Consider the following 15,706-nt stretch of genomic DNA (forward strand, 5'->3'; position numbering starts at 1 on the left):
ATGTTGTGTCACAGTCAGTCACATTAGTTATTGTTTTGTCTTTAAATATTGAAAATGAATTTTAGTTGGTTGTATTGTATATAAATTGAATGTTTGTGTCTGAAAGCTCAGGTAAATGTGAGTGCAGTCAGTGGTAAAGGGTCTTGGGTGTGTGGATGTTGAGTCATTCTCATTTCTCAGGAAACGGCGCCTTTTTTTTTAGCATATCAGTTGGGTTATTACTACTTTCAAGAAATCATTTTCCCAGCTGTGTTCACCTCGTAAACATATGGGCGGTTCCCCCAATTCAGAGTTTTCCCCAAAATCCTAAACATTATTTTAATCCTTTCATCGATTTCAAATTAAGTCATTTAAATATACACGAGTAAATTCACACATTGTAATTTAGGAAATTTTATTGAAAATCTATGTTTTTGTACTTTATTCCAAACGAGAAAAATTTGTAAAACTGATCACTGTGATTTTTTTTTCTTATAACCGAAATATTAAGGTTGATGAGGGCCATGTAATTGTAATGGAAGTCTGTTTAAACCCAAAACATTTGATGTGTTAATAATGAAAGATTAAATGCACCATGTAACGTGATGAATGGTGTAGCATCAACAAATCGGCTGATATTCCCATGAAAAACTAAACAAAAATGTATTAAAATTTATTTTGCATTACACCCTAAGCACAGCTAAATCGATCAGATGATGGGACAAGGCTTACAGTCCTGCTAATTACATCAGTAATACCACAAAGTACCCAGTAAGTAATGGGGTCCTTTTCACAGAATCATCACTCTAGAAGAAAAGTTAATCAGCAAATGACACACCCCAAATTATTGCTTTGTTTTACTTATTTCCAGCACTTAAACAAGCTCTCATTGGCTCAAGAGACAGTGTTTCCGTGACTCAGTGGAAAAAGAGGTGACATATGAAACTGATGTGAGGGCCGTGGAGGGGGAAACCCCTTCAAGCGCCCCCCCAGACACCTTTGGAGGGGTGTCCTCCATTATCTGATGTGAAGGGAATCCCTAACCTCTACACAGCTTGACGTCAGAAGGCAAGATGCTTTTTTAATGATTAATGGGCCTTGCTAGTGATGAGCTCCAGATTAACACTGCACATAGACCTCTCTCTCTCTCTCTCTCTCTCTCTCTCTCTCTCTCTCTCTCTCTCTCTCTCTCTCTCTCTCTCTCTCTCTCTAAGTGTGTCAGAATTTGGCCATCATCCAGGTTAACTGTTACTGTTCTGGGAGTGGCTTGAGCATTGGGTTATTTATACTTTATATTTATGTTGTTGGTTTTTTGCAGATAACTTCTTACCTTGGCAGCTAGCAATAAAGTGCACAATTCACATGAGCGAGCCCATGCATTTTGAATCAGTCAAATAAGGATGCAGAATTAATTTAGGACAGGTAGCCTATCTGAGTCTGTACCATGCTTGTTAAACTATAGGCCTCAAACTCTTTCTCTCTCTTATGTTCTCTCTCTCACTGTTTTTGGGAGTGGTATTAGGGTCGGGGTATTCCTGCTGTAAGGTGGCCCCATCGATAAGGCTATTTCTCTGATTATGGTGGTCTTATCACTCCTTCCCACCCCTGGGTGCTCTGCGCATGCTGTCGCTTTTCGGGTTGCCCCGCACTACGTGACTTTACGTATTTCTCTCTTTTTCCATTACCCCTCCATCCCCACCCATGCCTTTTGAATCGGTCAGAGGTCAGTCTTGAGTTGGGCGCTCAAAGTGTAGACGCGGACACCCAGCACAGACCCGCCAGGACCACCTGGACTCAGGTAAGGGTGTGTTGTGCTCTGTTAAACAGTCAGATTAAGTGTTTTAGAATGAGACGGTGGTCACTTGCAGACAGGGGGACACCTGCTAAAGGTCATTTTAAGAGCAGTACAGATCTCATTGTTACTTGCAGCAGTAAATTATCAGTCATTTTGCAAGTGTTGCTGGAAGAACTATGAAACTTTTTTTGTCATATATATATTGTCTCTACTAATTATAGAGCTTTTTTCTAACTATCCCAAAAGACTGAGCCTGAAAATGAGCTTTCATACTCGGTTTCTTATAGCTACAGACTGTGAATGTATAACACTTTTCGTAAAAAAAAAAAACATTGTGCTGCTTACATTTTTTAAGTACAAGCAACTTGGATGCTGAAGTCATTTCAACTTAAATTACATTAAACTGACTTAAACAAATGAGCTGAATCTTGTAGAACTTATACAAAAAAAAGTTGAAAATAACTTATTTTGATGAGTTAAAACAATGTAAAAACATATGTTGTCATAACTTATTGATCATATAATCTTTTGCAATGTGGATTTAAGCAATTCTTCTTGGCTGTATATTTAAAAGAGTTCCTAAAACTTTACACTTGTACAAATTTGTTTGCAAATCTAAAGATGATGAAATGTTCATCTTACTGAAAATAAGCATTACAAAATGCATTATTGTGTATTTTGTTTAATGGAAAGTGTTTAATTCTGTTTATGATTGTATATGTAATTAACCTACTAAGGGTCACATTGGCATATTTAACTAATTAGCTGAAAAAAATTCTAATAAACTATTTAAGGAAACATATGAAGACTGCAGATGCAAAAGCCTCTAAGTCCGTCTAAAGTTTTTTGTTTAGTATTAACAATTTTATCAGGCTCCTATATATAGGTTTCAAAGTTTCTATACCCAAGCATTTCTGAATGGGCTGAGGCTGGGATTTAGTGAGTTTGAAGTGAAAGTATTTGATGAACGTATACTATGTGCAGAGAGCATTCACTCAAAATCATTATCTCATTTTTGACAAAGGTGGCTTTTAGAGGCTTTTGCATCGGAGGTCTTCATATTCTCTTCTCCCTCCACTAGGTTCATCCTCACTCATAATGTTTAGCACAAATCCCAGGAGGTTCTAGAAAATGTTGATAAATCCATTTTTATTTTAAAATGGGGAATACATTTGTTTTTACTATCTGTCGAAGTAGTTGAGAGGGCTTCACCAAACCCCTCTGCTGCACCCTATCTGCCTCAGTCCACGAGGAACAGAAGAGTCCTTATCACACGATAGAAGTTCAGTCTTCAGATGATTGTCTGTTTGTGGCTCTTACACGCCCTTGTGCTAGTTAGGGGTGAGCCTCCGTTTTTGAGCCTCTGAAAGACTTGAAAACTGAGTTGTGATCTGATACTCAGTGTTTGCTTTTAAAAGAACTAGTCAAATACATACAGAACATTAAAACTATAATTTCATGAATAATATATATGTATATGTGCTATTACAAATATACTGTAAATATTTTATGCAAATCGTATTAAGTAAAGTGAGTATGAGGCATGAGTTTACAGGTAAAACTCATTCTAGTTCTCAAGAACAGTGTGTTGAAATGATAACACTTTAATAAAGGGGAATACATGAATGAACAATAACCACTGCTTGTAGCAGGTGTGCAGGTCTTAGTCTTACTGTGTTATTTTGTTTCTCTGTGTGAATGAAGGTTATGTGTGAGACTTTCTGACAGAAAGAAGACAGTCTCGATGATGGAAGCCATATCGTTTGAAGGGGTGAGGAAAGCATCTCATAGCACATTAAGTGGTTGATGTACAATGAATTTTTACATTTATAAGCTACATGTCATACAGTGTAGTAAAACAGTGTGTCTCTCTCTCTCTCTCTCTCTCTCTCTCTCTCTCTATAGGACAATGACATGTCCTACGAGGACAGTGAGTCACCTCTACCATCTCCATTCACTTTGTGAGTATCATATGGACACACATAACACATTGATAGAAATGGGGGGGCATCCAGAAATTTTTATTATTGTTTTTTATTAGAATATTCTTTTTTATATTTAAATGAGCATATTTTAAAGGACGTACAACATGATGTATAAATACTTTTTAATTTAAATAAATAAATAGAAATCAGTTTTCAAAAATGAGAATAAGGTCATGAATGAACTGTCATCAAAACAATCGTTCAATGCAAAACATCTAAATATTCCTTAAAAAACTGGAAAAATCTTTATTTTCATTTTGGGGTGATATGCTACAGATATGTTTTAACAAAATAGTAACCACATTTTATTTAATTATCAGTCAGTTATTGTATTTATATAGTAGTTTATTTTTGAGAGAAGCTAATCAGACATCTGAAAAAAATCTTCTTAAAATGTACTAATCATTTAAATCTTGGATTATTATTAAAAATGATTATTTGATAGGCTTTCATATTGAATTTCATGGGTAGTGATGAATGTGGGTGGCTTATTGTGCCCAAAAAAAGAGGACTGCACACCACATTAGGACTAGAGAGAGTAAAGATGTCAAATGTTGCGCCCTTGTGGCCGAGCGGGGCAGTGCGAGGGCTAGACAGAGTGAGGTTTATGTTTCTTGTATCAGGGATGGCTTGAGTCGCTTTATAAGACGATGGAGCTCAGCTTGGCCTATGGTGCATAAGATCTGGTGAGTGTGTGGAGCTGTGACAGTCGGGTCTTTGCCCTGGTGTGTGTTGTAGTATGTGCTCTCTGTCGCCCTCTATAGGACACCCGGGGGACACAAAGGCAGCTATGACTTAGAGCAGATGAGGCAGCAGGAAGAGCTGCAGCATCAGACCTTCACCTTCTCTAGAGACTTAGAGGGTGTGTTTGCCTTACACATGCATATAAAAACACAAACCTTAAATCTTCCTGGTTCGATACTCATTTTTTCCATCTCCCTTTTCAGCCGCTCGAAATACCAACACCAATGCCATCAAGAGAGGAGATGCGGAGGTGAAACAGATTAATTACTTACTTGCATTTACTTCTTTTTAAAACACTTAATGAAACACTCTGTTTGTCCACGTCAGGCATACGTTGAGCTGAATGAGCTTCGTGGGGAGCTGTGGCAGGAAATGGGACGCTGGGTGGGTTACGAGGAGAACTTAAGCCCTGCCACAGGACAGTGGAGCCAGGCCCACATTTCCTATCTCACCTTCAAAAGCCTCATTCAACTCCGCAAGGTCATGAGCACAGGTGAGACACTAAGTGACATGTTTCCTTTAACCTTTAGACCAGTGGTCTCAAACTCAGTTCCTGGAGGCCCAGTGTCCTGCAGAGTTTAGCTCCAACCAGCTCCCTGGAAGTTTCTAGTAATCCTGAAGATCTTTATTAGCTGGATCAGGTGTGATTAATTAGGGTTGGAGCTAAACTCTGCGGGGAATGCATAACTTGTGGTGACCGCATAAACAGCTAAATATACTTCTAACAAAGGCCCATATCTCAACTAGAGCATGCTAATTCAGTGACTAAATCATGAAAAAACACCAAGCAAATCAAAGCTCTCTTTCAAAGTTTTTATGCTGACATCGCACTTGTCACATGATGAAAATAATGAATGCTGTTTCAGATTATAAAGCATACCACAATAAGTCCCCAACATATTTGAAGGACCCCCCCCCCCCACACACACACACACACACACACTTTTTTTTTTTAAACAAATGTACATCCATAGATTAAAATAAGTAACTAAAATAACTCTAATTAAAATTAAAATTATTTAATTTTAGAATTTCAGAAGTTTGTCTTTGAATTTAAATAAGAAATAAATAGATTTTTGTTAGTTGTTTTAGCTTATTTTAAAGCATGTTTTGTCTTATTTTAAATCATTTTAAGACATCTTGAGGTTCCCTAATGCCCAGTACACATTGTATGATTTTGGGCAGTCACAGATGAAAGATGACCAATCGTGGCTCCAAACGGTTGGTTCTACATCATACAGTGAGAGAGGGGCAAAGACGGCCGTTGTCCCGGTCTTGCGGCCAAAGATAGCCTGCGATCATTTTCTGACAGTTTCAGGAATTTAACATGATCATCTCACATTGTGTTTGCTGACCTACGTCTACTACATAAAAATTTTACATGAAATGGCGTATTGATCAACATGACATTGAGCTAAAATGTAAAACTACTTACCTCAAGCTCCATTTTTGCAAAATTGGTATGCCAAGTTGGCCTCTTTTCCCTAGCCATGACCACGTCCATATTCTCTTTAGCTTCTTTCTCTTTTTTTCAGCACACATAAAAACCACAATTGCAAAAGTGCGATTCATATTTGTTTACCACTAGCGCATGCAGATGACATTTTATTCTTCTACACTAACTATGATTCAATAGGTGTCATCATTGTAGTCTACATACATGTTGTACCCAAGTTTATTAGATCCATGTTGAACAGTGTGATTACATTTGTAATGATCTTATTGGATTGCTGAAATCACACTGTCTGTAGCAGGCATTAGAAGTTTGCATGGGGCCCCTAGTGGACCCCGGAACTGCTGGTGACAGATGAAAATTCATGCTGGTTCTATGTTGGTTTTTTTATGTTTACAATGACTGTAACCAGGGGCGGTGCTGCTTGATGTTGATGACAGCAGCTTATCAAGCATTGGTCAGAAGATGGTGGAACAGCTTCTGCTCAAAGAAGAGATCCGGCCCACAGACCGTGATGCTCTTGTGACCATACTGCAACGCAAGCGCACGTAAGGCTCCCCATTATCTCTGCAGCTTTGTGTTTGTGTATGTGGAGGAAAGTTATGTTTTTTTATTATTATTATTTCAGAGATCCATATTAATTGGTATATGAGTCACAGCTCTATATGACTGTCTATGGAAATAAACTTTATGACTAATATTGTTTCTGCTTTACAGTCAATTAGAGCCTACTTTAAGCCCTGGTTCAGCAGACATAGAGCTGCAAACATTCTCAGTCAGCAAACAGGTATCTATCTATCTATCTATCTATCTATCTATCTATCTATCTATCTATCTATCTATCTATCTATGTCCGTCCATCCATCCATCCATCCACCCATCCATATAGATCTATGATTTCCCTCTGATTTTTAAGCTAGGGTGGAGACTAAGACCAGGATATCCTGCTTGTTAAAATCCTTTTGTCCTTTCAGTTTTAGACTTTAAACGCTCAGTCAGGTTCTGTCTGTTTTTTAGCATCCGAACAATTAAAAACTCAACATATAGCCTCAAAAAAATAAAAAAGGGAACATTCCAGTACAGTTTTCCAGACCCATTGTAAAGGACTTCATTTAAAACCTTGTCAAAAAATGATTTTGCCTTTATTCTACGTTTGTATGTCGCTCTGCTAGTTTCAAATACTGACTTTTGCACTGTTCTGTTCATCCTCAGCGAGACATGGTTGATCGTGTGGAGGCCTCTGTAGTTTTATCAGGTGAGTGTACATTCATTTTTTATTTTGTATGAAATGATTGTTCTTTATTTTCCAGCACATTGCATGCTCATGTTTCTTCACTCCTTCTCTCTCAAGGTGTGGTGGAGAACCTCCAAAAACCAGTGGTAGCGTTTGCACGTCTGCGGGATTCAGTGGTGATGGAAGGGGTTCTGGAAGCTCCAGTTCCAGTTCGTTTTGTCTTCTTCCTGATGGGCCCCAGTCACAGCGGCATGGACTATCATGAGTGTGGCCGGGCCATGGCAGCACTAATGGCCGATTGGGTGAGGAGGAACTTTGGATTTTGCACTGAAATGTTATTGAATGAATATATATATAATGTCTCATCTTCATCCTGTACCTGCAAACAGGTGTTCACTCTGGAGGCTTACTTGGCCACAAATGGGAAGGATCTGACCAATGCCATGGCAGACTTCATGGACTGCAGCATTGTGATCCCACCCACAGAAATCCAGGATGAGAGCATGCTGAAGCCAATCATCAACTTCCAGAAGAAGATGCTGCGTGATAGGATCCGCCCAAATGATACCCGACTCATGGTTGGGAGCAAAGGTCAGTCTTCATAGAATGATAAGCTGTTGTTACAGGCGTCACTTTGTTCATTTAATTTGACATTTAAATCTCTACACATCCTTTGCTCCCCTTGTGTGTTTGTTTATTAAATAATCTGAATAATATGATGTTTATCAAATCATTTGTTGATGCTTTGAGCTACCTATATGAGTATTGTACTTTCAGCTCCATTTAACACAATTTACAGATTGTAGATTCCATATGCAGATTCGCTGGATTTGGTCATCTTACTTCTCAAAGAGCAAAATTTGACCTAATTATAATAATTTCATTTTATTTCTAGGATGCTAGTCCTGGATCCCTGCAAAATATTTAACATAGTTAGACTCATATTTACATTTAGTAATGTAGCAATGCCTAGTTTCATTAGTAAGATTTAATCATTTTCATGCTTTCAGCTCTCTTTATACGTCACATTTCTATTTTATATTACTACAAAATTTCAAACACGTATCAATATGCGGTTTAGATTAATCAATAATGACTACAAGGAACTGTCCTTCTCTTTCATTATCTCTAGACCATCCTAGTCTTAAATCTGGAATTACATCCAATGAATTGTGTTTAATTGTTTGTTTAGCCTCAACTGGACCTGAGAAGCCACAGGAGGATCCACTGGCCCGTACCGGCTATCCGTTTGGCGGAATGGTCAAAGACTTAAAACGCCGCTACAAGCATTACCTTAGTGACTTCAAAGATGCACTGGACCCTCAGGTGCTGTCTTCTGTCATCTTCATCTACTTCGCTGCCCTTTCTCCTGCCATCACCTTCGGAGGACTTCTTGGTAAGTACATTCACTGCAAGCCTTGACTAATCACACCACTGAGAAAGATCTGAATCAGTCTCATTTAGCAGCTGGTCCTGGTCCACATTTCATCTTTAGCCTGGCGCACCTAGACAGGATGAAATCATTAAAGGCAAACTCCACCCAAAAAATCGAATTACTTACCATTTTCTCACCTTCATGCCGTCCCAATCCCAGATATATATGGCTTTCTTAATATGGCTTTCCATCTCTGAGTCACGAACACGGCGGTAATCCATACAACCACAGTTGTTGAATCAATGTCTTCTGAAGCAAAATAATTGCTGTGTAAGAAAAGTGCTACTATATATTTTAAACTTTTATAAACCATGTTTCCGGCCAGCTGTCACACGTGGATTCATTAGAGTGTCCAGAAGTGGTACGTCAACACGTTTAGATGCACTTATGTCAGGCTTTACAATGTGCTGACATTTACTTAAAGCATGACCTTGCGTATGACAGTTGGCCAGAAGTGATTGTTAATAGTTAATTGATTTGCTTGGAGTGTAGTTTTTCTTTCATTTCACTTCAGAAGAAATTGATTCATCAACTGTGGTCGTGTGGATTACCGTTGTGTTCACACTGTATGGTTTTTGAAGAGTCAACTTTGGAAGTTCTGTAGACTTGCAATATATGGAGCCACAGAGATGGATTATTTAAAAAAAAAAAAAAAAAATCTTTATTTGCGCTTATCTGAAGAAAGAAATCATATACATCTGGGACTGTATGAGGGTGACAAGATTTTAATTGTTAGGTCGAGTATCCGTTGAACTAAAATCTCTCCGTTTCTCTATTTTAGCGGATAAGACGGAGCATATGATGGGGGTCTCTGAGATGATGGTCTCTACCTGCGTGCAGGGTATCATCTTTTGTCTGTTTGCGGCTCAACCAGTTCTCATCATTGGGTTTACCGGTCCATTGATGGTGTTTGAGGAGGCCTTCTTTCAGGTGATGCTTCTATCAGTGAGAATTGGTATTTAACGAGGTAGATTATCACCACCTGTATGACTTTTCTCATCCATCTAAAAACGTTCATCTTTTCCATTCAGTTCTGCAAGTCTAATGGCTTTGAGTACATTGTGGGCCGTGTCTGGGTGGGCATGTGGTTGATCATCATTGTGGTGGTGATTATGGCAGTGGAGGGGAGCTTCCTTGTTCGTTTCATCTCGCGCTTCACCCAGGAGATCTTCTCCATCTTGATCTCTCTCATTTTCATCTACGAGACCTTTTCCAAGCTGATCAAGGTATGTACAGGCTTTCAAATGCACACACACTTCATTTGATTAGATCACATAATATAATTTGTCCTCAAATCTTCTTATTTTTTCTCTATGCTTTGTTTTCTTGCTCCTCAGATTTTCAAAGCGCACCCTTTAATTTTGAACTACGAACACTTGAATGATACCTTGGAAGACCCCTTCCACCCTGTCAAAAAGATTATCAACGTCACAGACCAAACTCATGGCAATGTTACCGAACATCATGCGATAATAGAGAGAGCATATCCCAACACCGCCCTGCTATCCATGTGCCTTATGTTTGGATGTTTCTTCATTGCAATGTATCTCCGTGGGTTTAAAACTAGCACATACCTTCCTGGCCCCGTAAGTATGCCCAGTTTACATTTTTTTTATTTAAACTCTGATACTGCTTAGCCGAAAATAGGTTCAAAGTTTCAAACAATAAGGATATTTTAATCAGTAATTCTGTATGTATTCTGGGGGGAAAAAATTCAAGAGTCATTTTAGGAGACCAAATAAAAAGCCTTTAAATTTACTTTAAATTGATTTAATACTCCACATTTTATGTCATTTTAATGTATTACCTGTGGTTGAAGTGTTGCCGAGGAAGGTTGGAACAAAATTTTAAACAAAAAGCTTATATTTAAGTTCATGTTACTAATAAAACACTGTACACCACCAGATCCGACGAATGATTGGAGATTTTGGTGTCCCCATCGCCATCTTCTTCATGATCGCTGTGGATATCTGCATCAGCGATGCCTACACACAGGTTAGCCAAACACTTCCTGTTGCATTGTTCAGAGACGTGTTTTGCTATTACAGTTTTTACATTCTCTGAACTGTAAGTGCAATTGTCACAACTGTTTATGGAACATCACAACAAGTCTGAAAAATGTAGTTACTCACCTACAACATTTAATTCATGCTTCTAAGCCTAGTAATGGTTTCAGTAAATTGGCCATGCCATCAAAATGAGAAGTGTCATCATGTGAGCCATACTGCTCAAAATGTTTTGATGGTTTTTCACCATGGCAGTAACTCTTGTAATGTTTGTTATAATATACTAATTACATTTTTCAATGTTGTTGTACGTAGAAAAAGAATATGAACATTTGTATGTATGCACTAGCTTTATTTTTGTAGCAATGTGTTGAAACAGAAAATTCATATTTGCATGTCCATTTTTTCACATTTCTTATACTGAAGTCATAAATAGAGAACAGAAATTTTCCCCAAAATGGCAAGTACAGTAATTCCATAATATATATATCTCCTCACAGTATGTAACACTACAAGATCCATCTTCCACGAGCATGTAGCTGCTGTTCACGGTTGTGATGATCAAAATGGTGGTGATTGTTCTCGGCAAGCTCTATGCTTCCAAACTTGATTGGCTTATTTCTATGGTGATTCCTATTTTATTACTATGGCAGGTCATTAGCTATGGCAAATTTAGAAGACATCACAAACATTCCATGTCATAGATATTTATGGAATAAACGTATGTCTGACAGATTTTGATAAGTTAATGAATCATTTTGCATGTGATGGCTCACACAATGAAAGAATGTTGTAAGAATCAAGTTTTGAACAGCAAGCCATGCGCTTTAGTTATTGTGCAAATTGTAGACAGTTGTAATTACTCTTTTGCACACATGTGCCTAGATTTCAACCTATTTTATTATTATTTTATTTTATTTGTGAATTGAGGCAAAGCGATTATGAAAAACTGTAAAAGTCCCTGTAGTGAATAAGCTAATGAAGACAAACATGTTTCATACATAACATAAAATGTTGCAATCTGGACCCAAACATAAATGAAATCACTTGTTTTAATCAAGACTTTCTGGGATTTTGACCATTATAACTGATGGTTCCATTAATGTGTCTCATGTTCTATTTACTTCCTGCTTTAGAAACTGGTGGTGCCAAAGGGGCTGACCGTGTCCAACCCGTCTGCTAGAGGTTGGCTCATCAACCCAATGGGTGAGAAGAAGCCATTCCCTGTCTGGTTGATGTTCGCCTGTGTTGTCCCTGCCTTGTTGGTCTTCATCCTAATCTTCCTTGAGTCCCAGATCACCACGTGAGTTCCTCACTCATAATGATATTCAGAATAGAACACATTTCAATTCAGCAGCAGCACTGGGTGAAGACACATAAAGAAAACAGCAAGAAGATGTAACAAAGTGAAGATTAATGCAAGGATTTTGGTCATCCTTGGTGTTGCTACACTGCCTTTACCACCTTACTTTTCCTTACCATCCAGGCTGATTGTGAGTAAGCCTGAGAGAAAAATGGTCAAAGGCTCTGGTTTCCATCTGGACCTCCTGATTTTGGTGTTCTTGGGAGGAGCTGGCTCTATCTTTGGTGTGCCCTGGCTCAGTGCTGCTACAGTGAGATCTGTCACCCACGCCAACTCCCTGACCGTCATGACCAAAGGCCCCAGACCGCAGATTGAACGTGTGCTAGAACAAAGAGTCAGTGGTATTTTGGTGGCTGTGATGGTTGGTGAGTTCCAAGCCCTTAATCTGAAATAACGACACTAAATAAATGTTTAAACAAAAGCAATTCGCTTCTATTGCCATATTAATTTTTTTTAATTGGCATAATAATACTTAATAAAATATTATTGAACAATACACGTAATAGTAATAATTTCTCACCCACAGGGGTCTCGATTCTCATGGAGCCCGTCCTGAAGATGATACCTATGACGGCTCTGTTCGGGATCTTCCTCTATATGGGTATCACTTCCCTGAGTGGCATCCAACTTTGGGACCGTATGCTTATGCTTATTATGCCGAAAAAGCATCATCCACCTGTTCCATTTGTCACCCGTGTAAGATTTATTTAATCAACACATATAGACTATGGACAAAAGTACACTGCTGTAAAAAAGTATCAGTCCACTTTTATTTTGAAAGAAATTAATGCTTTTAATCCGCAAGAAAGCATTAAATTGATCAAAAATGACAGTAAAGACATTTATAATGTTACAAATTATTTCTATGTTAAATAGATACTGTCTTTTCAACTTTCCATCCCTCAAAGAATCCTGAAAAAAATAAGTCACAAAAACATTAAGCAGCACAACTGTTTTCATCATTGATAATAATAAACGTTTCTTGAGCTGCAAACCATCATATTAGAATGATTTCTGAAGGCTCATGTGACACTGAAGACTAGAGTAATGATGCTGAAAATTCAGCTTTGCCATAACAGGAATACATTACATTTTAAAATATATTAAAAAATAAAAAATAAAGTTATTTTAAATTGTAAAAACGATTCACAATATTACTGTTTTCACTGTATTTTTGGTCAAATAAATGCAGTCTTGCCGAGGAGAAGAGACTTATTTCAAAAACATTCAAAAACACTCACCAACCCCAAACTTTTAAAGGGTAGTGTATGTGCGTGGACATCTAAACATCAAACCCAATAATTAGAAGGGAGTGTCCACATACTTCTGGCCATGTCTAGTAATCTCATCTATTGCTCCAACCATCGATCTAACTACAGATCTCTCTCTCTCTCTCTCTGTTTCTCTACAGGTGCCGACTATGCGTATGCACCTGTACACTTTGATCCAAGTGATGTGTTTGGTGATTCTGTGGGCAGTAAAATCAAGTGCGTTTTCACTTGCCCTGCCCTTTGTCCTGATCCTCACGATCCCTCTAAGAATGTTCATGACCGGTCAAGTCTTCACTGTCATGGAAATGAAATGTGTAAGTATCTCTTTTATAGCGCTGAGACACAAGAAATGCACATGCACTTTTCACCCACCATGTCTTAATAGAAAAACAAAGCCACTTATCTGTGTAGCCTATGATATGATGCCGTCATGTTGTACATATAATGTACTGAGATTTATAATTATTATATTCTTAATTGTATTAATAATAGATTGACAGAAATATTTTAAGATTTATCACAAGAACGTTGCCATGCTTTGATTAATCACAGTCATTTAATTTTTATCTACTGTTTATTTATGAGTGCATATTTCATCCTTTTACAGCTGGATGCAGATGATGCAAATGTGAAATTTGATGATGAGGATGACTAAAATAACCCCAAAACTTCTTTGGACGTCTTTCTTGATTCTTGAATCCAAGCCACTATGAATTCATCTTACTGTGTGCATTACATGATAATCTTTTGCTTATATTTTTATCTGTTGTACATTCAAATTTTAGCTGAACAAATCTCAGTGTTTCTTTTATGAAAGTTTTAGAATGCAATTAATGCACACCTAAATTTCATAAACTGTTCATATACATTCCATAGTTATCACAATGTTGTCTTACTTTTACTTACTTTTTCATAGAACATTCTTTTACATGACTTTTTATTATTTCTGTGTTTGTGTGCCTGATAAGACTTTTTTGCCCCCTAGAACAACCCCAATATAAATTTGGGATTTATATATCATGGTGTTTATTTATTTAATGTATTCAGAGTTTCATGCAAAAAAAATCTTATGCCAGTGTGAAGTATGTCAACCACACACCAGCTCGAATGTAAATCCCATCCTGCTTTAACAGGTGATGCCTATGCAAAATGTGCCTTTATATTTCTTATGAGAATTTCAGGGACTTCATACCTGTAAATATAATAGGCTTACAAATACAGAATGTTAGCTATATAGGTTACTATTGCAAAGATTTAATACCTTTGCGTATAAATGAATAGTTGATTTTATGTGTGCTTGGTCTGTTATGCTGTGTGACTTTGTTTAATGATTAAAATTCTTTAAAACTTTAGCAGGTTTTCATATTTTGACTTTAACCCTTACGCTGTGTTGAAAACCCTAATACCTTTTGTATTCCTGGTCAAAAAATGACAGGCCTTTTAAAAATTGTTTGTAAATCAATCGTTATGCTATATTATCACAAAATAGCGGATTCAATCTCTTTGTCAATTTTTTTATTTTTAATTAGGACAATTATTTTTTAAACTGATTGAACTTAGGCCTCATTCTGAGCCTCATTGATCTGAGGATAAAGTTAATCTCTGTGAAAAAGAAAGCCTGTAATAATCAAAATTGTTTGTGTGTGTGTGTGTCACATGTAAATATGTGAACATGAACATGCTCCTGAACACTAAATGTTTGTTTTATTTTCTATCTCCCCCATTCATTTTCAATGGGTGGTCATTTTTGATCAATGAGGCCTACAATCAGTCAGTTTAAAAAATAAATACAAAACCTATTCTAATTTAAAGAAAACAATGAGAGATTTATTGGGTATTTTTAGTAAAGGCCTGTCATTTTTGTCTGGGAACACCGTGTAACAAGGTGAATTTTTTTTACAAAAAAGTCATAAAATGATCCCAAAAATTGTAGTAGTTATACCCTGTGTGAGCGAAGTCAGTACGTTTTAGTCCAATGTGATAACATAGTATATTTTCGGGAAAAAGAAAATCCTTTCCGGGTCAAAATGACCTGAACACACCATAAGGGTTTAAAATGTAGTGCTGTCGTCAGTAGGTTCAAATAAGCCATTATTATTTTATTTTTTTGTCATATTGTCAACAGTGAATAGTATATCTACATATTATTAACTACACTACTAACATTTGTGAAAGAAGTCTTTGCTCACCAAGGTTGCATTAATTTGATCAAAAATACAGTAAAAAATTGTTTATAATATTTGATTATAATTTAAAACAACTGTTTTCTAATCTGTTTTAAAATGTAATTTATTCCTGTGATCAAATCTGAATTTTCAGCATCATTACTCCAGTCTTCAGTGTCATGATCCCTCAAAAATCATTCTGATATGATTTGCTGCTCAAGAAACATGTATTATTATTATTATTATCAATGTTGAAAACAGTTGTGCTGCTGAATA

At 37.1% G+C, this 15,706-nt stretch overlaps 1 protein-coding gene across 1 annotated transcript; it reads left to right on the forward strand.

Annotated features, from left to right (window-relative positions):
• Nucleotides 1–1,640: 1,640 nt before the first annotated feature.
• Nucleotides 1,641–14,617, forward strand: slc4a1a (solute carrier family 4 member 1a (Diego blood group)). Its single transcript, XM_056239822.1, has 21 exons — nt 1,641–1,777; nt 3,479–3,545; nt 3,680–3,735; nt 4,524–4,621; nt 4,707–4,753; nt 4,831–4,996; nt 6,369–6,504; nt 6,674–6,743; nt 7,169–7,211; nt 7,308–7,492; nt 7,580–7,781; nt 8,383–8,586; nt 9,407–9,555; nt 9,657–9,851; nt 9,963–10,211; nt 10,531–10,620; nt 11,768–11,934; nt 12,118–12,359; nt 12,521–12,690; nt 13,406–13,579; nt 13,873–14,617. The coding sequence occupies exons 2-21, from the start codon at nt 3,519–3,521 to the stop codon at nt 13,918–13,920; spliced, it is 2,718 nt and encodes a 905-aa protein (XP_056095797.1). The 5' UTR covers nt 1,641–1,777; nt 3,479–3,518; the 3' UTR covers nt 13,921–14,617.
• Nucleotides 14,618–15,706: the final 1,089 nt, after the last annotated feature.

Source organism: Rhinichthys klamathensis, unplaced genomic scaffold, assembly GCF_029890125.1.
Source record: "Rhinichthys klamathensis goyatoka isolate OS25496 unplaced genomic scaffold, OSU_Roscu_1.1 h1tg000571l_1, whole genome shotgun sequence".
NCBI lineage: Eukaryota > Metazoa > Chordata > Actinopteri > Cypriniformes > Leuciscidae > Rhinichthys > Rhinichthys klamathensis.